We start from the raw sequence: 26951 nt of genomic DNA on the forward strand, positions 1-26951 counted from the left end.
AACGCTAAATAATATAAAACACATTTCCAGCCTCAACCTGAAATGAGCTCACATTTAGCTTTTATGTAGGATTTGTTTCATCTTTACTCGACAGAAGAAGAATAGATTATTGGATGGATAACATGGGATGGAATATGATAACGCCTCTTAGACAAACTGGCTGGTTTAACCACTGCATTCAATTCTCTCCCCCTCCATCTTCATCCTCCCTCCTCTCTTCTATGAATCTCTTGCTCTCATTCCCTGTAAGTCCAGCACCCCCCCCCCCCCCCCAAATGGCCCTCCCCATTTCAGTAATAGGAGACGTGAGATCAATAGCACATTAGCCTTGCCGGAAACTCTTCCAGAATTAAATATGAATGACTGAGATTGCAGCTGTACCTGCTGCTGAGAGAGATGCATGATGGCTCCTGGGAATATGTTTTTTTTGTTTTTCTTTACCCCCCCCCCCTCCCCCAAAGTCAGGCCATTTTCTGCTGTTCTTACAGGCTTAGGCTTTCAGTTCACCGAACTGCCCTGTTATGTCAGAGATCAGCGTGCAGCAATGTGCACTTTAATAGGTATTTGTTTGGGTCCTCAGTGCAGAGCAGTGACGGGTCAGACGCATTTTCTGATAGAGCAAATGGGATCGTGGATCGTCACAAAGCCGCGACAGCACAGGAGGCTGAAGAACTGACGGGCCACACCCAACCTCCATGCAGAGCAGCAGCAGCATTTGAATATGAAAGAGCTCTTTGGTTATTAGCAGACTGTATCTAACCCTTTTTTTTGTCATTTCCTTCACATGCAATACTAGCTTTCCCTTTCATTAAGTTTCAGGTTTCGCCACTCTGCACATTCATTCTGGAACTTTTTACATGCAAATTTCACTCTTCTGTAGCATTTTGTTTTCAAGAACCAGTTTGGCATGTAAAGTGGAATCATTTCTTTTAAAAGAATTGGCTTAAAAGCGTGATTTTCTCAGTGTGCTTCAGGGAATTGATCAAGGCTCAGGCACCGGTAAGATAACACACATAGATGATATAGAGCTAGACATATTTGTGAGCTATATTTCATCTCGTCAGAGATGAAACGGTTTGTGACAGATGGAGTGATATTGTTCCCCTGTACAGCCCGTGAGTGCAGCCCCTCCTGCTTCCCCTCCCTGACAGATGTAGGGGAGGAACAAGGTGCACTCTTCTTTTTTTCAATTGATTTGGGTGCTTGAACCCTTGGGGACTGGTGGATGATGACTTGCTTTTGAATTTCTACTGTAAAGAACTCATAAACACTTTATCCATATATGCATTTATTCAAAGATGAAGCACACTATTAGCAGAGTTCTTTATGCACGTCAATGTGTAGAGCTAGAAGCTAATATTTCCACACATTATGGTTATTTAGTGACATCTTAATGGGAATGCATGTATGTAACATTGGCATATGAATGTATATAGAAAGTAAGCTTGTTTCCTTTTGTGTGTTTTTCTTTTTTTGCCAGAGAAAGCAGGAGGAGGAGTGAATACCAAGCTATGTAGGTTTGTGTGTTTGGTGTCAATGAAGCAATTTTAAAGTGATTGAGAAATGGTCATTTTCCAGCAACCCCCACCATCCATGACAAAGGAATCAACATTAGAGGACGTAACAGCTGTCTTGTAGCAGATGTTTTCTGTTTCCATGCTTCTCTCTCTCTCCCTGGAGGAGAAAGGTCAAGACAGGGGTGGAGGTTGGAGTAGAGATTCATTTTGAGGATGCTACATGTTGAAGCTACGAGTAAAAGAAAAAAAAAAGCATCTGCCTGCTCCTTGCATGAGAGACACCAACAGGAGATTATAATTAAAAAATATGTGTTGCAATAATTCAGTCGGTTGTAATTCCCCTGCTTAAAGAGAAACTGAACCAGAAAGATGTATAATGAAGGTAATTAAAAAAAAATGCATTTTCTCTTTAAAAATGTTTTATGTTTGCATCTCTATTTAATTTAAAAACAGTTACCGTTAGTTTGTGTTTCCTTTTTAGTAGTTAATGTGTTTACATTTTTACTGCTACCATGTCCTGCTAGCAGACTCCTGTTAAAAAAAAAGTGGTTAATAATTTTAATGGGACTCCCTGGTGGGTCGGGATAGATAGGGGGTGTGCCCTGGCCACAGGCGCGTGGCAGTGGAGCAGGTGGATGACGGGCAGCTGAGTAGTGGGCTCTGGATGAGGGGGGGGGGGTCCTTTTTTTTGGAGGACTCTTGGGGTTGGGAGAAACCCTGAAAAAAGGCAACCCCATCTGGAACGGCGGTGGGGGCTCTGGTGTGAAAGAGATCTAGTGGGTGGTGTCTGACACTCTCTCTTTTGTTCTTCGGTAACGCAGCAGTGATGCTGGTGGCGGAGGGGGCTCTCACTGCCTTGGGGGCTGGGCTCTCAGACAATAGTGCCGATCTAGGAATTGAAAGCCTTCGATGGACAGAAAGGCAGGGAAGCAGGCAGGGAAGGTGCAGACAGAAGGATAAAGCAGGCATAGGGTCAGCCCTCTTATAATTGGTGGGTTGTCCACGATACAAGGACGCAGCAAAGTCAAACAGACACACAATATACCTACCCAACGGTAGATGTGGAGACATATGGTTTTTCAGTTTAGTTTAATTTGAGATCTTTTTAGATTTATCTACATATTGAGAGAAGAATGGGAGTATTTTTAATTGACAAACAAATCAATATTGGAAAGCACCATTGCACAATCAATTGGAATTCACTGAGATTTAACGCTGCAGAGATAGAAAGATGTGCTTTGGCATTGTGATGTAAGGGTGCCTGTGTGAAGGAGAGATGTGAGCTTCATGTATTGTCATTAGAACCATGTATGGGTAGGACTCACGCATGCTACAAGCTCTTATGCTGCGCTGACTGCTGCCCCATGCACAAACATATCCCTGAGATGTCTGTCTCCCCTCTGCCCAATTTTCACATCCCTCCTATACAATTCATGCAATTCATTCATCAGCCATCTCACAGAGGACAGTCCATGTACCTGCAGCAGCTCTCCGTGGTGCTGAATGGGATGTCTGCAGGGTAGAAGGAGTGAGCAGTAGTCATGTGGGTCTGAGTGATTACAGGGTGGGAGGAGGGAGATGCAGACCTGCCATTACAATGAACAGTCAAGTCTCTACTCATGGGAAGAGACACTGACAGTGTCATTTCTATTTCAGTCAGGAGGAATGGAAAAGTATAAAGTATTAGTTTCACCCACGTTAAATAATCCACATCGTCAATTTATGGAAACTTGTTTGAGGAATTTGATTCTAAGCGACACCCGTGCTGCCCATTCCTCCTGTTCTTGTAGAGGTCAAATATAAGGACTAAGCAATAACGAAGGCAATGCGATCTTTCTTTTCGTGGTGAACAGCCCCACCTACTGGTGCTCTCGCGGTAAATCAGGCTTGATATTTCAATCAATCAATCAAATCTTTATTGCAGACACAATGGTCCAATTAAAAATTGAAGCTTGAAGCTTTGTTTTCTAGTGCGTTTTAACTTCATTTAAACAGAAAAGGATACAACAATGTTCACGTAATTCCACTGCGTTTGAATCCATAACGAAGTTATCATAAAAGCAAGTCGGACTTTATTTTTGAAAGTTTACCGGATGTGCTTCAGTCATAAAGGCTACCTTGATAGCGCGTTTCCGCTCCCAGGCGCCCGGAGGAACAAGGAGGGATCCATGCCCAGTGCCAAGCGTGGTGGACAAGGAAGCGCTCTGACGCGCCGCATCCCCGCTGTCGGACGAGGAGATTCCTTCCAGTTTCACTCGGGAGAGCTTCTTTAAATGGGGACAAGAAATGACAACTACGTCGAGTGAAAGGAGGGCGTTCGCTCACAAGATCAATCGGTGAGAGAGCGACAGAAGTTCTCGTTTGACAGACGGAGTTCGTGCCGCGCTAGTGGACGGAGGTAGCCTGTATGCTAGGAGGCATTACCCACAGTAAACATGGCTCTATGGACACATCTGCGTGCTCGTTTGAACTAAACATGCAAACACCGCAGCGTTGCGCGCTCAATAAATGACCTCTGGCGCTTTGAAGAGTTGGCGGCTCGTTCTAAATGCGTTGTCGTACGTCTCACGATCGAGCTACTAAAGCCGTCAAGCTGAGGAATCGCGTGTTGACGGCTCGACTTTGAATATTAAAATGTAGAAAATAACCCCAAGTGGGCCAAATGGCATTCGGAAGTTTTGTTTGCGTTTGGATCAAACGCCTCGCAGCGTTATGGTTGCAGCCTGTCCCCACACGTCGTGAACTGCTTTCCCTCCTCGCAGACCGCGGATACAGTAGCTCGTATTATACCAATTGAGTATTGATCAGATCCCTTGACAAATCCTAAATCCCTCTCCTATCTATCGACTCGATGAGTAACGCTATTTGCTACGATAGAGAGTCTTGCACATTCTCCAAGATGAAATGTGTTCTCTGTTCCATTTCCAAGGAAACGGACTGCAGCTCCAGTCATGTGAGAAAGTAAACAGGAAGTTAGTCTTATCCTGAAAGTAAATATTAGTTTCGATCTAGTGAGAATCATGTTAAAGTCCGTTTTGTGGTTAATGTGAACATCGGACAAAGCTCCGTCTCTATCCCTTGATCATGAATATCGTCTTTGGTTGTGCTGATCAGCATCGTATAACGCTGTCGGCAGCCACCGCGTTCCAAGAGTGTGGTCTTTCCTCTCCTTGGCTGGACCCTCCCCATTGTTCGGTGCCGGATGCAGGAAAGGGTGGAAAGGGACGTTCTCGTCGTTACCCTCGCTGTCGATAGGTTTCCTTTCCTTCCTGTTTTAAATTTCAGCAGGAACGTTTTCCACGTCTTTTGAGGATACAGGCCTTATTTTAACAAACAGCTATGTAATCATCATGGATTGTGAGACGTTGAAGCATCTGTGCATCTGAGAGAAACGGGCACTGACATCGTAGAGCAGCAGCTGCCGGCCGTCTCTCAGAGAGGATTTTTTTTTTTTTTTCCTCTCATGGCTTTGTTTCTCTTTGAGCATCCCATTTGCTGTTCGTTCATGAAGGCCAGCGACGGAGCTCTGGCTCCATGCCTATTCCCCGTCGCAGCCTTGCCACCTCTCTGAGAACCTGCTTGAGTCCCGACCCACGACAGCTGCTGGGTTTCAGCATTAACAACCAGAAACCAAAAGCTCTGTGATGGGAAGCCAAGCAAATGCACAGAGTCAGTGAGGAGAGGGGGGGGGGGGGGGGGGGGGGGGCTCATTAGTGATTAAACACAGAATCAAAAATAATAATAATTGGCATCAATGTGAGATTTTAATTTAGAAAGTTTTTTTTTTTTAAATGCCGTATTCTCAAGCGCTGCAGAACAAATAATTTAGGCCTGTAATCTTTGGCAGCGTGTTTGAATTCTTGTTTGCTTAGTGTGTAGTATTCATAACATGATAACGTGCCGTGTGCCAGTCCTATTAATCACTATTCTATTTATCTGGAACAACTCCTCTTCTGGATTTATTGTTGTTTTTGCAGCATGCCTTTAAAATTGTGCCCGTCTCGCTTTGACTAGAGGACTGATTTATCTTTGCTTTTATTTCTCTTTCTCAGGACGGTAGCTTCAGAGGTCAGAAAGCAAGTGTCCAGAGACTATGGCTCGCCTCAGCTGACAAAGAAACGAGGAGGTGCACACCACCCTGTGAGTCACCCTGTGTTTAACTTGCCAGAGTTTGAAGATGGCAGGTCGAAAGCATGCACTTCAGTCCGTGTCTCCAGAACGCGATGGGCGTTGCTTCGTGAATTATACTTAAGGTGACATTCAACACGTGGGAACCAGATGAGCGCCATTAGTGTTTGCAGCAGGAATGAGGGGAGGTGAAATATGATATACTTGTTCTCATTTGTATGGTTTCAGCTATGAACCAGAGATCCCAGAAACCCTCTGCCTGTACCGGCATAGGGTTATGTTTGGATGGAGTTAGGTATTAGTCTTTAAGCTGAATTACCAGACCAGTAGGACCTGGTAATATTTCCTGGACAATGCCAGTAGGTCTGCGTTGAAGTAGCCTGCAAACGATTTTATTCATCAGACAAACGATGCTTTCATGCAGAGTGAGTGAAGCAATCATTATATTCTGCTGCTGGTGCATTTGAATCATGACTTCATGGATCAGATGCATGTTTCTGATTCAAATACAGGAGAATTTGTCCTCGCCTCACCTCGGCGGAGGGTAGTAACTAAACTGGTCAGAATCACCCAAATACAATTTCTTGTTCACGAGAAATGATTACTTGTGTCTTAAATTAGTTCGTTTTCCATTGTGATGTTAAATATCCTCCATGACTCTATCCTAACGGCGTCCCGTGTCCTCTCCGCTGCCGCTTCGATGTCCTTCTGATCAGATTAGGATCTCCCATTAAAGCCTTGTACGCTGGCACATAATGATCCGATGTTGATTGACAGATCCCACTGACAGAGGTGGTTGACCCGGTGGACTTTGAGGAGTATGTGACTAGTCACGCTCCTGGGGTGGAGCCAGGCCCCCTCAGACAGCTGATGGAGTTTCCCCAGGATGACCTGGAGCTCCTCCACGTGGACAAAGAATGTATTACACTGGAGCCCGCACTGCCTGAGGAGGAGGAGTGAGTCCCATCATAGCCATTATACTTTAACACGCATCTGTCATCTTGTCACTCCGCACAGATGGATTAATGCACCCTAATGCAGGTCAAACACCACTGTCGATAAAAGCTTTCTCCCTGCGGTGTGTCACAGAGACTTGTAACGCATTATTAAAAGCTTGCTTTGTTCACTTATTAATGCATTTGTCTTTGTAGCTCACTGGATCCCAGAGTGAGAGACGCCTTGGCAGTCTACACAGATGACTGGCTTGTCATTCAAAGGAGGTAAGTGTTGTCAGTTCGTGTTTTATCTATTGTTTAACAGTTATACATTTTAAAAGGAGCATTTATTTTTCCATGTAGATATCAGCGCTACAGTACCACATCTACCCCGCAAAACTCTGAGCGACAGAGGGAGAGGCAGCGAGGCCTTGTCAAACAGACCTTTGAACTTGACGACGTCGCTGCCGAGCGCCAGGATGACCAGGTAGCTGATGAAGAGTGACCTGGATGAAGGCGCGCCGAGAATAGCCAGCAAACAAAGCTTGTGTCTAGTTGTGATGGGGAAGGCAGTAAGAGCCAGTTGAATGTTGGAGAATTAGTCATGGATAAATGGACATACCGTGCCTATTTGTCATTATTCCGTTTCAATCATTGAACGGTAATAAGATAATTGAATCATCTCAGCTATCCATCTCGCTGTTGTCACAGGAAGAGGCAAAGCGGCAGTCGGTCGGCCTTGATGAGACTCCTCGGGGTAGCTGGGCCTCCAGTATCTTTGACCTGAAGAACTCTTCCCCGGATGTTCTCCTGCCGTCTGTGTTGGAGCGAACAGCTCCAGAGGACATGGACCGCCGCAATACAGAGGCACGCCAGCAGGGGCGCCACAGTGACCTGCTGGGCCTGTACCCTCCCCCAGATGAGGTTTGTCTTAAAGCACAGAACAGACCATGTCAAATTAAAGATAGAGCTAGTTTTAAACGGACCTGAATGTTACAGCTTGGCTGAGCAACAGAGCGCAACACTGAAATGAGCATGATCAGGATAAACGCTGATCTCTGTGACGGCGATGCTTTCATCTTCAGAGGGCTACACTAAAGGGCATTTTAAATTTGATGCATTATCTAATGTACTGATTGATCCCCCCCCCCCACACACACACACACATCGACGCTTAACGCCATTAAGACTCCATCTATAGAGAGCAAAATTTGCTCAACGGTACCTTTTAACAGGAAGTGCTGATGATTGTGTTTGCCCTCCGTTCCGTCCAGAGATTCCCACAAAGCATGTCGGTAACGTCTGCAAAACCAGCAGCTTCGAGAGAACCATTTGCTTTTCTTCCCTCGCTGTTCTCCTTTTCTCACTTGATCCTTCTTCCTTGTCTGTGTTCACGGCATCACTTTCTCTGCTCGGATGTTGCCATGGCGTCTGTGTAAATGTCGTGAGTTGTACGTGTTCCTTTTGTCTTTCGGTAGGATGAAGCAGTAGAGAGATGCTCTGCCATCGAAGTGCCTAAAGAACACTGTGGTCAGAGGATCATGGTCAAGTGTCTGTCTCTGAAGTGAGTAACATTTGGAATATAACAGCTGACATTTCTATGTTCCAGCCCTGATTCATTGTTAGCAATAATCCCGACACAGTCGATTTTTGACAGCTACTTCGAAACTTTCTGTTTTTCAGGTTTGAAATAGAAATCGAGCCAATATTTGGAACAATTGCTCTGTATGACGTCAAGGAAAAGAAAAAGGTAATCTTTGTTCCAGACTTTCGCTCTGAAATGCTGAGCTCATGGATAATTGAATTTCCCGTTTTCAAAAATGTCTAAGTGGTCTGGTGGCTGAGATCACTGAGTCAAACTAAATTAAAATCATTTCCTTTCCCTCCCTCTGCTGTTTGCCCTTTTTTCTCAATCTTCCACCACTAGATCTCAGAGAATTTCTACTTTGACTTGAACTCGGATCAGATGAAAGGACTGCTGAAACCCCACACACCTCACATAGCCATTTCTACACTGGCCCGATCTGCCATTTTCTCCATCACATACCCGTCCTCTGATATCTTCTTGGTCATTAAGGTACTGTTGTTGTTGTTTTCCTTTGATTTGAATGTAAATAAAGATCAAACTTGTGTGCGTGATTCAGAAAATACTTTAATGTGTTAAAACTGTGTGCTTTTAATCCAGCTTGAGAAAGTGCTTCAGCAGGGAGACATTGGAGAATGCTGTGAGCCCTATATGGTCATGAAAGAGTCCGATTCCTCCAAGGTAATGGGGCCAAAAATGTGTTTTAAGATGTTGCAATGCTCACGGCTGGCAGCCAGCATGCTCCTTTAATCTCAAATCCAAAAGCATGACTCAATACTGTACAGCCATCTTCAATATTTACCGTCTGTTGCACATCTGTTGGCTACAGCAGATATTTCTCTTACATCCTTTTCTCTTATCTCATCCCATCCACTCTGTGGGGTCAGCACAAGGAGAAGCTGGATAAGCTGCGTCTGCAGGCGGAGCAAGCATGCAGCCGCCTCGGCTGTTTCCGCATGCCTTTTGCCTGGACAGCCATTCACCTCCTCAACATCGTCAGCACTGTGGGGGGTCTGGACCGGTTGGACTCTGACTCAGACTCTGGTACTGCGGTCTTCAAAAGTAACATTAGTCGATCAGCAATTTATAGTCATGTACATACCTCTCTAACATTATATTATCGTATTCTATTTTTCTTCATGACAGAGCGAAAAAGTCATGGGACATGGAATGAGAGAAAGAAAAAGGCCTATGAACGGATGAGCGTGGGGGATGACATCTGTAACTTTGCCACTTTCCGCCCAGCGACGCTGACCGTCACCAACTTCTTCAAACAGGTCGGACTGTCTAGCGGTTAATGCTAATCACTCATTTCGTAATCGGTGTTGTTACTGTTATTGTAAATAAATCATTGTATGGTATTTGTTGTGGCCAGGGTACAAATGACTTTACTGAATCAAATAAATCATTTTAATTGCATGTCACTGATGAAACAAAGGAAACAACACAAATATGTATTTGTACCTGTACGTGTTTTTTGTAATATCCATATAAAGTTTTTCTGTTTGTGTTCATGCAGGAGGGGGACAGACTAAGTGATGAAGACCTCTACAAGTTTTTGGCAGATATGCGCAGACCATCTTCTGTTCTGCGACGTCTGAGGCCTGTCACAGGTAAACATGATACTCGCGTACTTGTGTCACTTTTATTCAAAGACATTTTGTTCTCGGGTTTTTCCATCAGCCATCTTATTTCCTCAGGAACGGCTGAATGTAATTTGATTCTGGCACAAATGTCCATTTGGATTTGTTCCTGGCCATATACTCAAGAATTAATATGCTAATTATGAGATGGCATCCAGACGTTAATGGTTGGATCAGCTTGCTCTAGATATTTACGAGTATGCCGGTATATTCAAAAATACATGTTGTACGTTTTTTGTTTGATTTCCTCGATGACAACTACATTTATTACATAAGTTTGGACTTAAATTACATAAACTGTGGCTATTGATTGCGTCTTATAATATCAAGTTGGTAAATGTAGTTTCTGTTTTTGACTTATTTTCCCACGCAGCTCAACTGAAGATTGACGTCTCTCCAGCTCCAGACTTGCCTCATTACTGTCTGTCACCAGAGCTTCTTCATGTGAAGCCTTACCCGGACCCACGCGTTCGTCCAACCAAAGAGGTCATGGAATTCCCTGCTCGCTACGTATACACACCATATACCAGCTATGGGTGAGTGCTCACCTGTCACACACACACTAGTGTTTAGACCTATGTTTTGATATGGGAAGATCCTTGATCTTGGTAGCAGTGTTGGGAACAGTACAGAAGTGTGGGCTTGTTAATACTTTTATTCAGGAGAAGGTGGGGAGCAATCTGGAGTTCTCTGAGTTTGCAGTTGAACGACCTGCTTTGGTGGCTCAATTTTTTGTGTGGATCAGGGGATCGAATTAAGTGGTGGTATCAAGACTCTAAAGTGTCTGGCTCATTAGAGGCCCTAAACGCAGAGCTGAAGGTCACAATTTGGATCGTAGCAAAGGTGCCTGGGGAGTTTCTGTGCTGGAGAAGAAAGTGCAGCAGGCAGGCCAGACTGTGCAAAGTCCCACTTAACCTTATAGGCAAATTGGAGTGGTCCAGTTGTGGGACACCAACTGTAATGAGCAGCAACCTCTCCAGGTTGACAAGGTGATGCACTGAATCTGAAATATGACCTATTGAACAAATCTACATTGAGCCATTCATTGCATGCGTGATATGTTTGTTTGACTATTGATTTTCTTTCTGCTTCAACTTAAAACTGACATTTTGAGCAAATATGAAAGTAGGCCACTGAATTGCAAATTTAGTCATATTTTAATTCATATTATTGTATAAAATATTGTACAAAAAAGTATTATCTTGTTTTTGAACAAAAAAACAAGAATTTAAATCATATGTACATGTATACACAGTACATTACAGTTGAACAAAGTAGAGACACAAAACTGTTCCTTGAGAAACTGAAAAAATATTATTACTAATATGTGATTAGAATTGTAGTCCATGGGCAGGTTTGGGTCCTGACGTGGAATGGTTTTGGAACCAATGATCTGCGGCATACAGAGCAGGCTCAGAAGGGAGTGCGATGGAGCTACAGAGTATGGATCTTTATCTCATTCAGACCTCTGTTGAAAGGAGACTTCAGCGGTGAACCGTAAAGATGCCTATGCCACACCTTCACTCTGCCAAGCAGGAAATAAGGGTGTTAATGTTATTGTCTAAAAACATCACAAGTTTCAAACATGTTTTGAACAAGTGATTTACCATATTCTGCAGTTTGGTGAGTTGATTGCTCTGAGTTTCAATATTTTCTTTATGGAACTGGACCAAATGCTGCAAACCCTTCAGGACATCCGAGTGCTCCTGGGCTCGCTCCTAAAAGCAGGAATAAAGACAAACGTAAAGCTGCACGATGCCTTCGCTGTTTCTTCTGTCTTCCAGTTGTAACTCTAGAGAAGTTTTTATCTTCCTCTCACCTGCAGCTCTTTTACGCTAGTGGGTACGGAGTTGTTGAGATACATTTCCAACCTCTCCATTTTCATCTTCAGCTCCTCATCCTCCTGTTCCAGAATAGCCATCTGGTCTTTCATTGTCTTTGTTTGAGCCCATTGCTCAGTCAAGTGTTCCTGTGAAGAGCATTGGTCCATATTATACGCTTCCTGTGGCATTTTTATGACCTGTAGTTTAATGCGCTCAGCAAAATCAATAAAAGAAAAATCAGATGGTGATTATGTGTCACACAAAAATAAATGAATTCCCCAGGAACGGTTACATAAATGTAGAGATTTTGAATTGTTATGGTGTTGCACATTTTTGCAAATCGCCAAAGACCTGCTTTATTTCGTCTGTTTTCCGTTATTTTCTCTCGAGAACCGAGAATCACTGACCGTAAATCTGATAGGGACTTTAGATTCTTAACAAACTGTGCGTGCTGTTGATGTTGTGTCTGCTAGATCTGTCCTTTGATTGTAATGTCGGTTATCTCTCGTGTAATTGTACCACCATTCGGCAGCATATGAGGCTTGTTGGTTCGCATTTTGAGTTTCCTTACCTGCAGCAGCTGTATAACTTCTTTCATCTGTTTCTCCACTTCTGCAGCCTGCTCCGTCTCCCGCTCCAGATTTTGCAGAGTTGCCTCGTGATTCTTCACAGCCTGTCTGATTTTAGCTAACTTAGCCTCTGTGGTTTCATAAATATGGTTCAGGGATTCGCTGAACTGTAAGACCCCAAATATGAGCAGGTTTATTTCTTCCTGTGTTGAAAACTTGTCTTCTATCTTGAGCGGCTTCCAGACCGGACCTGCGTGGACCGCTCTCAATCCTCCGGCCAAAAAAAGCAGACAGAGCCCCCGGATCATTTTTTACAAAAAAGCAGTCCTGTTGAATGCGCAGAATCATCGATAAAACCTGCGAAGACAGCATTTCCCAACTATCTGATAGATAATGAATTTGGAAAGGGGGCAGGGCGCTTTATATTCGAAGTTTACATGCAATACCGTGGTAAAATATTAGCTTGGCTGTGGTTCGATGACGGCTCCTGTCTGCGGCCTTCGTCTCATTGACCTTGCCTTGAGATTCTAAATTTGTAATTTAGGTCACGAACATGTTTGACATGCAACATCGGTAGCCCTCTTGTTTGTTTCAGAAAATGGATGCGAGCGCGGCAGTCAACATTGTAAATGTTTGTCAAAGATATTTTCCTGTGGCTAAGTGGCTAAAATCAGCTGTCCCAAAATATGGACAACCTTTACCTCTAGTATTTGCCTTTGAGTTAAGGTGACTTTTTCTAGGCGAAGCCAAAAGGGGGTTAAACTCGTTCAGAGCTTTACTTTTCTGAGTATCGACTTTTGTTGGTAGGTTAGAAGTGTGATGTTGTTGACAACAAAACAAGCTGAAACTGTGTTTTGGAATAAATTCTCTCCTCTGTCATGTTTCTCTTTTTCTAATTCTCTTCCTTTGCCATTTTGCCTTTAGAAACTTGCTCTATGTTTACCCACAAAGCCTGAACTTCAGCAGTCGTCAGGGCTCGGTGAGGAACATTGCTGTGAAGGTTCAGTTCATGGCAGGAGAGGACGCCAGCCAGGCTTTGCCGGTGAGTCACAGCAACAGGTAATGATGATAATGAGCGACACGATCGCAATGCTCTTCAGAAAATTAAATTACAGCCACAGAAAACAGCCCAAGGCAGTGAAATACTGCAACCACAATCTATTCTTGGAAGAGTGAATGCTTTATTTTAAACAGAGTAGAAAGAAAAGTATAGTTGCTTAATACAGTTTTCTTCAGATAGTTGGGGCATAAAGGTTTTCAAAACATCTGGAGAAACCTCTCAAACCACTTTACCTTTTCTCATTTGCTGTTCTCATGCTTGATGTATTCAAAAGGCAAAAACACATCTGCTGTAATGCCATTAAATACACTGTTTGAGTACTGCAAGCTTTTTACAGCTACTTTCCAAGTCTTCGCCCGTGTTATCGTCATTCACGATGTTGAAATTCATTTAAAGTAGGCTCAGCGTAAAGTGTTTTGCTTTTAAAATATTTGTATTGTCTTTCACAAACGGTGAAAGTATGCGTTTCATTTGCAAAGTGATTAAACGTTTTTCCATCCAAGGTGAAATTCTGAAAGTGATGGAACAACAATATTTTTTTGCTCTGCTTGACCAGGTCATCTTTGGGAAGTCGAGTTGCGCTGAGTTCGTGAATGAGGCCTACAGTCCCGTTATCTACCACAACAAGTAAGGCTCCGTTTCCTACGAATCCTCGCTATTGACCATCTCATGGAGTCGCTCCAACTGTTATCCTTTGAGCATTACCTTTCCTTAAATGTTGTGTTTAACCCTCGCCCTTAAGGTCTCCTGAGTTCTATGAGGAGATGAAGATGAAGATTCCAGCTAATCTGACAGACAACCACCACCTGCTGTTCACCTTCTACCACATCAGCTGCCAGCCCAAGCAGAACACTCCTCTGGAGAGCCCCGTGGGCTACACCGTGAGTCAATACTCCCACACACTCACTTGTTTGATAGTTTCTTCTGTTGTCTCGCCATGGGTGCGAGGGTTGTGTGTCTTTCTTTCTGCCTTCAGTGGATCCCCCTGATGCAGCACGGCAGACTACGCACCGGTTCTTTCAGCTTGCCCGTCTCCGTGGAAAAACTTCCGCCGAGCTACTCCGTGCTCACTCCTGACGTGAGTGTGTTTTTAGTGTGTCCGTTTGCTCAGCAAATTACCTGCTCCTTTACGATGTGGTTGAGTGTCAAATGACTGATTTCACTCCGTCGCAGGTTCAGCTCCCAGGCATGAAGTGGGTGGATAATCACAAAGCGGTGTTCAATGTTGAAGTGACAGCGGTCTCCTCGGTTCACACGCAGGTACACAAATCTACTCCTCCTACTTTCAAAAGCCCTGTGGCATAACTAAAAAGCAGGGTTTTTTTCACACAACTAAGCACCAAAATAGTGCCTTTTGCAATTAGGGATTTTTTAGTTTCCATGGTTACAAGGTAATCTCAAGTTAATGGGTGTTGATTTCAATTATGCTTCCACACAACAATCAAGCGCTGAAGTAAAGGTAGGCATATTACCTGCAAGAGATATTGGTGCTCAAATAATACTTCATATTTATTCTGAAACTCCAGGATCCCCACTTGGACAGGTTCTTCACTCTAGTGTATGTTCTGGAGGAGTATTCCTTCCCCTTCCGCCTGAAGGACGTCATCATCACCGAGGCAAACATGGAGGGCGAGCTGAAGGCCAGCGTCGCTGCGTTGAGGGGGGCTCTGCTGGATACCTGTGTCCGGTTTCTGCACCAGCTGCTCAACAAGCTCATTCAGCTCATTGTTTATCCACCGGTGATTGCTGGACAAATCGGTAAGTGAATTCTGAAGGATCAAAACTATATCAATAGATGTTGATTAGCATTTACAGTTGTTGATCATTAGGGCAACTAATCCAGCTGAACTCATTATGCCTCGTGTCTTCCTGCCCTCAGTGAACCTTGGTCGGACTGCCTTTGAAGCTATGTCTTTATTGATCAACCAAATCCACAAGAATTTGGAAGGAAACCATGATCAACATGGCCGCAACACTCTTTTGGCGTCCTACATCCACTACTGCTTCCGTCTGCCAACTGCCGAGCCCGTGGTGCCGCAGACAGGTGAGAGTCCACCAGCCTCTACCTGAGAGGCCGAGCCTTCCATTGGGCTGTTGGCCGTCCTTCGATTGAGCGAGTGACTGTTGATGAGTTAACATCACTAATGTGACCTCTCCATTTGAAGCTGGTGCACACTCCTACGAGATGCCTTTACAATATGCCACCTTATCGAGAGCAACAGCCCGCCCAAGCAGCCTGCTCTTATCCCGATCCAAGAGCATAAGCAACTCCAACCCAGACCTGGCAACCACACCGGTTTCTCCTGATGAGGAGGTGCAGAGGATCATGGGGAGCAAGGTGAGTGGAGTCTTCTCTTGAGAGAGCTGTACAACTAATATTCTTGTAGTTCGGGGAATTTGAAAGTGATTATAGATTCCGCTCTGTAATAGAGACAGCGATAGAGCGAACTTTGTTAATTACTCGGGGAACATTCCCGCAATGATTCCCAAACATCTTCTGCTCCATTTTAATTTGCAGTGAGTAGAAAAGAAAGACCAGAATAAAATAAGTTGTTAAGTTTTGTTTGTTTTTCAGCCCTCTTGTGTCATGCTCCTATACTTTCTGTTTCTCTAGTATCAGGCTTTTGATAGCTTTCTCAGCCAACTGTAAACCAAGGTTGACTGAGAGCTCTACCAACAGTTAAGCATTTTGCTGTGTGTGTGTTTTTTTTTTTTTTAGCCTTTTTTCTTTCCTATGTCACCTCGACCTCCCTCCTTTGGTCTCCCTTCTCTGCCTTTCTTTGTTCTACAACTCCAATAGCTGATTTTTGGTTCAACCCACATTTGACTTTCAGATAATCTTGTGATTTAATTACAGGTAGCCTCCCTACTCACTGTGCCCTTGCCTCTTGCCATTCTTTGTTTGTGTGTTTTGTCTCTGGTGGCTTATGGTAGGGCATTGATCGCTCCCATTCCTGGGTAAACTCTGCTTATGCCCCCGGGGGTTCCAGATCTGTGTTCCGCCGGAACCCAAACTCCAGCTGTGAGCTCAAGCAGGTGCCAAATCCCTCCTCCTAATCAGCTGCACACTCTCACCACTTCCATCCTGAACCGTCTCTAATCACCTCAATCTCACACTTTCGACCTGTCATACCTTTTTAGCCACAAAAAAACACCTTTTCTGTCTTTTGCCATTCATCCTCTCATTGACAAGTAACTGACCGTCTCTTTCAAGAGACGTAATCTCTGCCTGGCGCTCCTCAGCTCTGTTCCTGCCATGTGCTCATCATAGAGACTTCTCTGGGCATCATCCGTCCACTTCCATTCACCCATTTTCTCATTCATTTGCTCTCATCTCTGTGTGTTCACCTCACCGTCACTCCATGTCAGGCAAACGACCGCACCTGCAATCGCATGTCTGCCTACCTGGACAGCGTGGCCTTGTTTTCAGTTCCCACAAGGCAGATTGCAAAGAAGGTAAAACTGACACTTACTGTAACATGTAAAAGTGACATTCTTCATGGTAAACTAACCCCTTTTAAACTTCGAATGTCATGAACATTCTTCACAAGTCATGCCATTTTAACAGCTAACAGACTCGGTACTCTATTAATTGGGTTCGTCAATGAATTCATGAATCTTTTGTGTTGACTGCTCCACAATAAATTTATTTAAATTTGCTTTTATATTGTCTTACACAATTATATTATATATAAGCACTTGCACTCGTTTGAACAAACACATGTAACAAATTTGTTATTTTACAACGTCAAATTCAGAAATATGTAAAATAAGAAACAAGTGTTGCTCCCTGATGGTTGCAACAAACAAGTTAGGTAGGAGGGATAGGAAAGAGTGTGACCGTTGAGGGGGCTCAGAGTAAACCTGTTTGAATCATTCCACATAAATTAACACCGTTTTTGAAAAAGGGCCTCTTCAAAATGTGTCCACATTCACAAGCAAGCATGGAGCAAAGTATTATCATTTTAACATATCATTGTTCAGAGTATATCACTACATTGGTGCAGAAGCACCTCACGAAACCGCAGTTAAACATCTTCCCAGCATTTGTGCAATCTGAGCTGTTTCCTCTTCTAAGCTTAGCTTTGCTCCGTTTTCCGTGCAGCTGCTCCACGAGGAGCTGGCGTTGCAGTGGGTGGTTAGCACCAGCGTTGTGAGGGAAGCGGCGCTGCAGCAGGCCTGGTTTTTCTTCCAGCTAATGGTTTGTATGCTTTTCAAACCCATTTCCAAAACAAAATTAGGCATCAAAATGCTTTTCTATAACGGACTACTTTTTATTATGTGCCACCTGACCAGACAAAGAGCATGGCCCACCACTTGTTCCTGACATCAAAACTGGACACTCCTCGCCGCCAGCGTTTCCCGGACCGCTTTGTGGACGACATCGCTGCGCTTTTGTGTGCCATCAGTGCAGACATAGCCAGTCGATACCACAAGGTACACAAACAACAAAGCTACACTGCTAGTAATTCAGGATGCTAGCCGCTGGAAGTTTATTTGTTATTTTTATGAATAAACTAATCTGTAATTAGTGATGAAGGTAGTTGTTCAATTCGAAATTTGCCCAATCATCGCTTGCTATTTTTTAAATCACTGATTTGAGTACAAAATGTACAATCACCAGAACATCATCTGGGTTTCTTCTTTTAATTTCTGGCTTGCTGTTTTGTAATGATATAAAAATGTTGATTTTGCTCATTTCGTTCCTCTCTTTTTTCCGTATAACTATCCTTTCAAGGACGTGGAGCTTGTGGAGAGGTTGAATAGCAGTCTCGCGTTCTTCCTCAATGACCTGCTGTCTCTCATGGACAGGGGTTTTGTGTTCAACCTCATCCGCTCTTACTACAAACAGGTAACTCCTGTCTCTCCTCTGTATTCCATTCATATCTAACTATTTAAAGCCCCATGCTCTCATGCATGTTTCAAAACTGCCTTCAATGGCTCAAACAAACGTGTTTAACAGATTGCCAACAAGCTTCACACGGCACAGAACCCCAGCTCTCTGAATGCCCTGAGGATGGACTTCACTCGTATCGTCTGCAGTCATGAGCACTATGTCATCCTCAACTTGCCGTGTTCCACTCTCAGCCCTCCATCCTCGCCCTCCCCCTCCACCTCCTCCACCACCTCGCAGGTACTGGAGCAGGCTTAGAATTGTATACGGCTGATTTACATTGCTATAGTGTCGTTTTCATATTACTCCTGTCCTTTGACTCATCTTCACTGTCCAACCTGTTGTCCACAGAGTTCAGTGTTTTCCAGCATCGTGCAAGACCAGGGTGTGGCGACCATGTTTGAGCTCTCTGTCCCTTTTCGTCAGCAGCATTTCCTGTCTGGCTTGTTGCTTAGCGAGCTGTCTCTCATTCTTGATCCTGATGGGGAAGGGTAGGCTCTCAATATTTCATATATGAGAAGCCGACTTGTCATTTGGTGTCCCCATAGTACAACAAATTTAGCAATTAAAGGAAAAGCAGTATGTTTTTAATTGAATGAGGACAGAAACAAACAATGTACTGGTATGTATATATATATATATGATACTGTACTTGTATTTTTTTTGCCTACAGGCTTTTCTTTCTCCATAAAAAGGCCATTAGTGCCATTCACTCCCTGCTATGCAGCCATGATGCAGACCCTCGCTACACTGATGCTCAAGTCAGAGCCCACGTAGCTCAGCTCTACCTGCCCCTTATCACCATCGTCATGGAGACGCTGCATCAGCTCCACGATTTCTCTGGTCAGCCCATGGCTACTAATATTGTTGCAGCTGTTCACTTCCCACAGACGGCTATTTCTTTTGCACAACATTTTATTTCCAATGTTCTTGCACCTCAGAAACTTTTTCTTTGCAGACTCCTCACCCACTCGAGTCCGCCATGCGTCAGCCCACGTTGACGATGCTGACCCAGACAGTGGCAACCATATAAGTCAGTCTGTTGCCATGGCAATCGCCGGCTCCCCTTTGCCCCATACCAAAGCCAGCCCATTTCCGCTGCCCACAGTGGTGAGTGATAGCAGCTGGGGTCGGGGGTGTTCCCCCAGCCTCCAAAGACTGACCAGACATAAATCGGCCTCAGTATGGGAGGAGGCTCCCTCCGTTTGAGGGACGATCACTCTGCCCTTTCTGTAACTCCTTACAAACACTCATTTAACTAGCATTTGCATTCCTTCCCATGTTGCTGCCGTTCTTCTCTGAAGTGCTCCTTCATGACTGTAGATGGCTCTGTGTCCCTTTCCTTCGCATCAATGCGTAAACAACCGTTTTGTGATGAAGCAGATTAAGACTGCCACTGAGTGTGTATGTTTTTCTTCTGCAGCCCGGGCGCCAGTCCAGCTCTCTGTCTGCCGAGTGCAGTAGGACTCTACTGGTTTGTTTCCTGTGGGTGCTGAAGAATGCAGACGCCACTCTCCTGGAGCGCTGGGTGTCTGATTTGTCTGTTCTGCAAATCAACCGCCTGCTGGATTTGCTGCATCTCTGTGTCTCCTGCTTTGAATACAAGGCACTAAAACCACACTCTGCTATGACAGTCCTTTATCACTCTGATAGGATCAAAAACAAAATGCAGTTGTTTAATTTAGACATGACAAGGCAATGGTATCTTTGTGAGAAACATGTCCTCTTATCAATCCTTCAGCATACTGTACTTTTGCTTTTCCGCAGTAGTTCAGCATACTATACCATTTCTTTGTAGTTGTATTTTTCTTAAGTGCTTGTGTGCATTTTTGTTTAATAAATAACTTTAGTTCTCTGTCTTTTGATGGTTGTAGGGAAAAAAGGCTCTGGAGAGGATCAACAGCCTAACATTCAAAAAGTCACAGGACATGAAGGCGCGACTGGAGGAGGCTATTCTGGGGACCATTGGGGCTCGCCAGGAGATGGTCCGTCGCTGCAGGGGTACATAGAATGAGAGCAGTGTGTGTGTGTGTGTGTGTGTGTGTGTGTGTGTGTGTGTTTGTTTGAGGTGATCATTCATTTGGACTCATGGAATTTGTAATTTGCTTGCTTTTCCAGAAAGGAGTCCCTATGGCAGCCAGGAGAATGTTAGATGGAGAAAGAATGTCACTCACTGGAGACAAAATGCAGACAGAGTTGACAAGTGTGTTTGTTTGTTTTTGCATTTTTTAGATCTTGAATTGTCAAGTTTGCATCATGCATACAACATAGTAACTTGAATTGAATCCATTAATATGTTGTAATAAGCTATCGCCTCATTTGTGTTTAAATTATGAACTAAAACCGGCTCTTGTGAAAACATCACAGGACTAAAGCTGAGATGGAGCAGGAGTCTGTGGTGGATGGAAACTTGGCTACTGAGGCTTCTCTGATTGTACTGGACACACTGGAAATTATAGTCAAGGTAAAACAATGAGTTAAACAAACACTGTTCACACACAGTATCGCACACTTTTTCAATGATTATTGATGATTACTTTTTTTTTTTTGACATGTGTGTCCTTCGCCAGACTGTGGTGGCATCTGAGCTGAAGGAGAGTGTTCTGGGTGGAGTCCTGCGAGTCCTCCTCCACAGCATGGCTGGAAACCAGAGCGCCCTCTTCCTGCAGCACTGCTTCACTACACAAAGGGCTCTGGTTTTCAAGGTATGTGATGTCATTTGCTGGTCCATGAGGAGCTGTTAGTTTATTTGTGCAGCTTGAAATTCTCATAGAAACTCAACATGTCATTTTTCTTCTTATTTATCACTATTACGAATGAAACCTCCTGAATTATTTTTGTGCTTTTCAGGAAAAACTAGCAACCAAAAAATTTTTAAATTTATATTTAGTCGGTCTTTACACCACATGTAGTGGATATTCCTATGAAGGCCTTGACTTTTAAAGAAACAAGTAGTCAATCGTTAGATATTTGTGTATGGAGTATACAAAACAAGAGTGTCTGTGAATGTAGTTCCCAGAGATGCTTTTTGAAGAGGACACGGAGCTTTGTGCTGACCTGTGCCTGCGTCTCCTGCGTCACTGCAGCAGTTGTGTTGGTTCTGTGAGAAGCCACGCCTCAGCTTCTCTTTACCTGCTCATGAGACAGAACTTTGAGATTGGCAATGTAAGTCTTACCAATGTCTTTATGTTCATTTAAATATTTTATTCACATTATGAGCAGGGACAAAAAAAAAAAACGTGGATGTATATGCATATGAGATGTCTGAGAAATTCACACTATTGCGAGTGAAGCCCGTCTTAATTATTTCCTTGGACCAGAACTTTGCTCGAGTGAAAATGCAGGTTACCATGTCCCTGTCATCCTTGGTGGGAATGTCACAAAACTTCAATGAAGAGCACCTGCGACACTCACTCAAGACGATCCTGACGTATGCTGAAGAGGATGTTGACCTGCGTGACACTCCCTTCCCAGAGCAGGTAGAAACCAACCTCTGTCTCATCACAACCTGCTGGAATGCATAAAACCTGACTAACGCGCTGTGTCGCTCTTTTGAACAATCAGGTCCAAGATCTGGTGTTCAACTTGCACATGATTCTCACTGACACTGTTAAAATGAAAGAGCATCAGCACGATCCAGAGATGCTCATTGACCTGATGTACAGGTACTGTGATGCATATTAATAATCCTCACGTAAAACCAAAAAAGGTTGCAAGAATGCTCTCCTTTCTCCAGGATTGCAAAGGGCTACCAGAACTCGCCTGATCTGCGACTGACATGGCTCCAGAACATGGCAGGAAAGCACTGCGAGAGAGGAAACCATGCTGAAGCTGCCCAGTGTCTGGTCCACGGTGCAGCACTGGTGGCAGAATACCTGAACATGCTGGAGGATTGCCGCTACCTGCCAATTGGTTGTGTCACGTTCCAGGTCAGGGCCACTGTATCATTTGGTGACTCATTATATGGGAGGCAGAACGAAAGCTGGATGTTGGACTGAAAATTCTAACTTTGCTCCGACTCATCTGTTTATCCCTCAGAATATTTCATCCAATGCATTGGAGGAGTCTGCTGTTTCCGATGACGTCTTGTCTCCAGAGGAGGAAGGGATTTGTGCTGGGAAGTACTTCAGCGAGTCTGGCCTTGTGGGCCTCCTGGAGCAAGCAGCTGCCTCTTTTAACATGGTAGGACGCACTTTCTCCGACCACATGGTGGTCTGCTAACGCAGCAGAAGGTTGCAGCGGTCATGTGATCTGGTGGTTTGTATAAAACTGGCTCTCTGGTGCTCTGACTCCAGGCTGCTATGTATGAAGCCATAAATGAAGTGTATAAGATTCTGCTGCCCATCCATGAAGCCAACAGAGATTTCAAAAAACTTGCTGCTGTCCACGGGAAGCTGCAAGATGCCTTCAACAAAGTCTACAACCAAGTGAGTTTGCACGAGTAACCAGCTAATAACTGCACTGATAGTGTTCTAAATCAATTATCCTGGATTCCTCCTCATGCATCTTTTTTTTCTTTTTTTTTTTACTTTTCCAGAGTTCAGGATGGGAGGTAACAATTTTATTTCTCATAGTACATTAATGTTAATCTAATTCAGCAACTCTTTTATATTGTAATAATATATTCTCATTCTCCTCTTCCCTCTGGTCTTAATATTTCTGGTGAGTATTACTACTACACTATTTGCTCTTGTACTACAAAATATCCTATCTGTATATATTAATAAGATACTCTTTGTTTTAGCATAGCGATCCTTCATGCTTACCTAGTCGTCACATAAAATATTGGAGAAAAGCAGAACATTTTAAAATATGTTTGAACAATGAAACCATGCTCTGCATGAATCTTATTTCTAGAAATCTAGGCAATTTCTCGAGTCAAAACCGTCTTATTTTTCTTTTATCAATGTAAAATAAGTCACATAACCTGCATGGTTGCAGAAATTAATTATCTGAATTTCTACACTCTTCTGTCATCTGATCTGTTCATTCTTCCTCAGTGTTCAGCGAATGTTTGGGACCTACTTTCGGGTGGGCTTCTACGGCTGCCGGTTCGGGGACCTGGATGAACAGGAGTTTGTCTACAAGGAACCATCAATCACCAAGCTGGCCGAGATCTCCCATAGACTTGAGGCATGCTGGCTGGTCATAGCACCAATAAAGGTGTCGGTAGTGGTTTATGAGCAACACATTTCTGAAGATGAATCTCTTCGCTCCTCAGGAGTTCTACTCATTGAAGTTTGGAGATGGTGCAATTGAAATTATCAAGGACTCCAACCCAGTGGACAAAAATAAACTAGATCCCAACAAGGTGGCGTGAAGTATACATGCTGTATGTGACTGATCATATCTAAGCTTAGATAGGATTGTGTTGCTGAGCTGGTTGTTGTTTCAGGCCTACCTCCAGATCACTTACGCCGAGCCTTTCTTCGACACGTATGAGCTGAAGGAAAGAGTCACCTATTTCGACAAGAACTACAACCTGCGTACCTTCATGTATTGCACTCCGTTCACTCTGGATGGACGAGCCCACGGCGACTTGATTGAGCAGTACAAACGCAAAACCATCCTTACAACATCTCATGCCTTCCCTTACATAAAGACGCGCATCAATGTTATCCACAAGGAAGAGGTGGGCGTCTGTTGCGGAGTGGGGTTCAAACAGTTCCTGTATGACTAGGGCATGTAGAGAGCTAACAGCTACTTTGAATGTCTTTGGTTCTCCAGATAATTCTTGTTCCGATAGAGGTAGCCATTGAGGACATGCAGAAGAAGACTCAGGAGCTCGCCTTTGCTACCAGTCAAGATCCTGCGGATTCCAAGATGCTGCAGATGGTGCTGCAGGGCTGTGTGGGAACCACTGTCAACCAGGTGCTTGTTGTTCTACATGCCTCTGATGATGCATCATCAGAAGCCTCAAGCGCCTGTGGAATAGGAATCTTATCCTAAGGGGGTGAAACATCTGTGTCAGTGTTTTAAGTTGTGACAGACATTCCTTGCCGTATAACTTAACAGTGTCTGCCCCCCCTCATAGGGCCCCCTTGAAGTGGCACAGGTCTTTCTCTCAGACATTCCTGATGATCCAAAGCTGTTTCGCCATCACAACAAACTACGCCTCTGTTTTAAAGACTTCACCAAGAGGTGATGACACAGACGCAGACTGCTGTGTGAGTAAATAAAACAAAATCCCATCTCCCTGTGTCTTCATGCAGGTGTGAGGACGCCCTGAGGAAAAACAAAGCCCTGATTGGACCGGATCAGAAAGAGTACCACAGAGAGCTGGAGAGGAACTATAATAAATTAAAAGAAGCTCTGGGTCCTCTCATCAACCGCAAGATCCCTCAGCTGTACAGAACCCTGGCAGCTCCGACTACGCAAACACAACGGTAACATGAGACATTACATACACACACACACACGCCTACGCATAGAAACGCTCAAAATGATCTCATGCTCGTACCGTCAAAGCAACATAAAACCAAACTTTATGACACTCCAGGCCCGAGGCTTAAACATCTCGTTAGTCACAATGAGAGGAAGAAGACTCAAAATCTCGTGTTCTTGCTCACGTTTTTATATTCATTTACAAAAGTGAAATGGAGCTCCAGAAGTCGTGGCTTGTTAGACCATAAAGACTATCATTGTAAGTTTTTTTTTCTTTCTGTTTGGTATGAGGGTATGAGATATGCTTATGGTATGAGGGCTGAAGGCAGCTGGTTCATAATCAAACACAGACTTACAGCACCTGCCAGAACTATGCTTTGATACTGAAATGCATATGCATTTTTAAGAAGATCTGTCTTCAATACTTAAACTAAATGCAAATGTATATAAAAAAATTTAGTGCATCAGCATTTTACCATAATTCTGTGTTGGCACTCCTCACTTATTTTTGCAGATTTACCCAAGTAAGCCAAACACTCAGTCTTTATCGTCTTGCTTTTCTCTCACAGGAACTCCTTCAGTAGATCTAGTCTCCGCTAAGTGGACTCCTGAGGAATAAACTGGATAACAACTCAGAATGAGAGCTTTAGAAGTTTGCTTCATCCCGTCCGTTACCCCTCCCCCAGCGTATCGCACACCAACTGTCGCAAGCAAACATCCTCGTCTTCTTCCTGCTCCATTTTACCCTCCTGCCTCCTCCTGACCACCCAGTCATGCCATAATCCCCCAACATTTCCACCACATACATGTAAATACACACACACACACTTGCCACCCTGCTGAAGCATCTCTCCCCCCATCAACACCACTCTCACACCTCTGTAGGAGAAAACTTCAGCTGTTTATACTGGAAGGTTATCTGAACTGTAAACATCTTCATTTGGAGCGAGACTCAGACGTGTCAGAGTCTTAAACCAAAGGTAAACCAGAAGAAGAAGAATCCTCTTAGTAATCTCTCAAAGCTTGATCTAGTTTTATCTTTTTATATGTCTGGAGCCGACAAACATTTTTTTTTATCCAAATAATTTTTGTGGTTTTTTGCTGGTGCATCTGTTTGCCTACTTGCTGCAAGCGTTGGATTTTGGAGAGGCATTAAATTGTCTGTTTTGTGTCTCAGCCTTATTTAAATTGTGAGATTTTTTATTTTTTTTTACTGTGTCTGGGAGTAGTCACTGCCAGTTGGTTTGTAGATAGTCCCGGGGAGTTTTCTCATTTGTTATCAACTGACCAAATAACTGGCATTCCTTCTTTTTTATGTTGTCACAATAGGGCTGCCTATGACTTATGAGAATTTACTGCAGAGTAGAGGTGGGACCAATCTGTCCAATGTTAGGCCTGTAGTGGCGGTTTAAGAATTAAAGGGAATATTGTCGGGAGGGGAAGGCTGGATTGTATATTTAAATGTTTTATTTTTGTTTATTTTCTAACTGTGAAATTGTCTTGTAATGCACTGTAGTCACATCACATGTAATTATCAGAAGCACTGCCTTAAGCCAAGCTATGTTCCTGACCCACGCAAATCTGTTCCAACTGTGACATTATTACCGTACAGTAACTGATTACATGTTTGCTGTCGTGTAAGGCAAGTCCTGTTTTTAAACTAATGTCAAAAAGCACTCCAAATGCCTTGTATTATGTCAACACTGTGTTTATATAGTCATTGTAGCTATTTCCAACTACTGTATCTAAGATATTGCACTATTGTAAACAAACTACAACACAAATATTGTAACTATTGAGATATCGTGATCTTTTGTTAATTTGCAAAACTGCAGAATCTTTTTTTTTTTTTTACCAATTAGATACTTTTTTGTATTTATTTACACTGTTTTGTACTGCTTTCTATTACATTCCTCTTCCTTCTTTCAGCAAGTTTTTATTTATAGAATAAACACTAGTCGAGTGGTTGAATTTTTATTGGCATGCATTGTGATTATCACATTAAGTGTAGTTTGTCGTGGCAACAAGGGAAAATATATAATTTTCCCAGTGTTTTTATACTGCATCATAATTGGCCTGTTTAGAGTCTGGAATGTCATGACAATACATGTAAAGGCACTTATTTTGAATTAAAAATAATCTAACAGTAGTTTGTGGATTGGCTTTTTACATATTGACACAGAACAGAAAAAAAATAAAGGATGTGGAAGATTAAAGTGCGATCAGATTTAAATTAAGTTCAGGACAATTTTTTTTTTAAATCAGATTAAGTAAACACTATCCGTTCCTCATTAGGTAAAATACTTGTATCAAAAAATATATCGAATTATATTTGAATATTTATATAGTGAAAAAAAATATTTTACTTGTGTTTGTAAGTTTTTGTCCAGTAATCATCTGATTACGGTATGGA

At 43.3% G+C, this 26951-nt stretch overlaps 2 protein-coding genes across 2 annotated transcripts; one reads left to right on the top strand and one right to left on the bottom strand.

Moving 5' to 3' along the window:
- Positions 1 to 3712: 3712 nt before the first annotated feature.
- Positions 3713 to 25164, top strand: LOC137914074 (dedicator of cytokinesis protein 7-like). The gene is made up of 50 exons (XM_068757694.1): positions 3713 to 3853; positions 5570 to 5657; positions 6423 to 6601; positions 6797 to 6865; positions 6944 to 7067; positions 7292 to 7504; positions 8059 to 8144; positions 8264 to 8330; positions 8508 to 8657; positions 8766 to 8846; positions 9053 to 9209; positions 9312 to 9442; positions 9685 to 9778; positions 10182 to 10344; positions 13125 to 13242; positions 13817 to 13887; positions 14003 to 14141; positions 14237 to 14338; positions 14434 to 14520; positions 14787 to 15018; positions 15140 to 15304; positions 15426 to 15598; positions 16195 to 16296; positions 16630 to 16716; positions 17366 to 17461; positions 17557 to 17697; positions 17999 to 18112; positions 18224 to 18394; positions 18506 to 18645; positions 18828 to 18997; positions 19113 to 19264; positions 19578 to 19760; positions 20029 to 20155; positions 20273 to 20357; positions 20522 to 20618; positions 20725 to 20859; positions 21167 to 21319; positions 21475 to 21633; positions 21719 to 21819; positions 21891 to 22083; positions 22193 to 22336; positions 22450 to 22581; positions 22692 to 22706; positions 23162 to 23287; positions 23376 to 23465; positions 23550 to 23786; positions 23882 to 24025; positions 24189 to 24295; positions 24367 to 24540; positions 25108 to 25164. Exons 1-50 carry the CDS (start codon positions 3804 to 3806, stop codon positions 25136 to 25138), a joined length of 6345 nt encoding a protein of 2114 aa, XP_068613795.1. The 5' UTR covers positions 3713 to 3803; the 3' UTR covers positions 25139 to 25164.
- Positions 11316 to 12508, bottom strand: LOC137914083 (angiopoietin-like protein 8). Its single transcript, XM_068757703.1, has 4 exons — positions 12203 to 12508; positions 11628 to 11777; positions 11416 to 11526; positions 11316 to 11333 (listed from the first exon to the last, which is right to left on the bottom strand). The coding sequence occupies exons 1-4, from the start codon at positions 12506 to 12508 to the stop codon at positions 11316 to 11318; spliced, it is 585 nt and encodes a 194-aa protein (XP_068613804.1).
- Positions 25165 to 26951: the final 1787 nt, after the last annotated feature.

Source organism: Brachionichthys hirsutus, unplaced genomic scaffold, assembly GCF_040956055.1.
Source record: "Brachionichthys hirsutus isolate HB-005 unplaced genomic scaffold, CSIRO-AGI_Bhir_v1 contig_847, whole genome shotgun sequence".
Taxonomy (NCBI): Eukaryota; Metazoa; Chordata; class Actinopteri; order Lophiiformes; family Brachionichthyidae; genus Brachionichthys; species Brachionichthys hirsutus.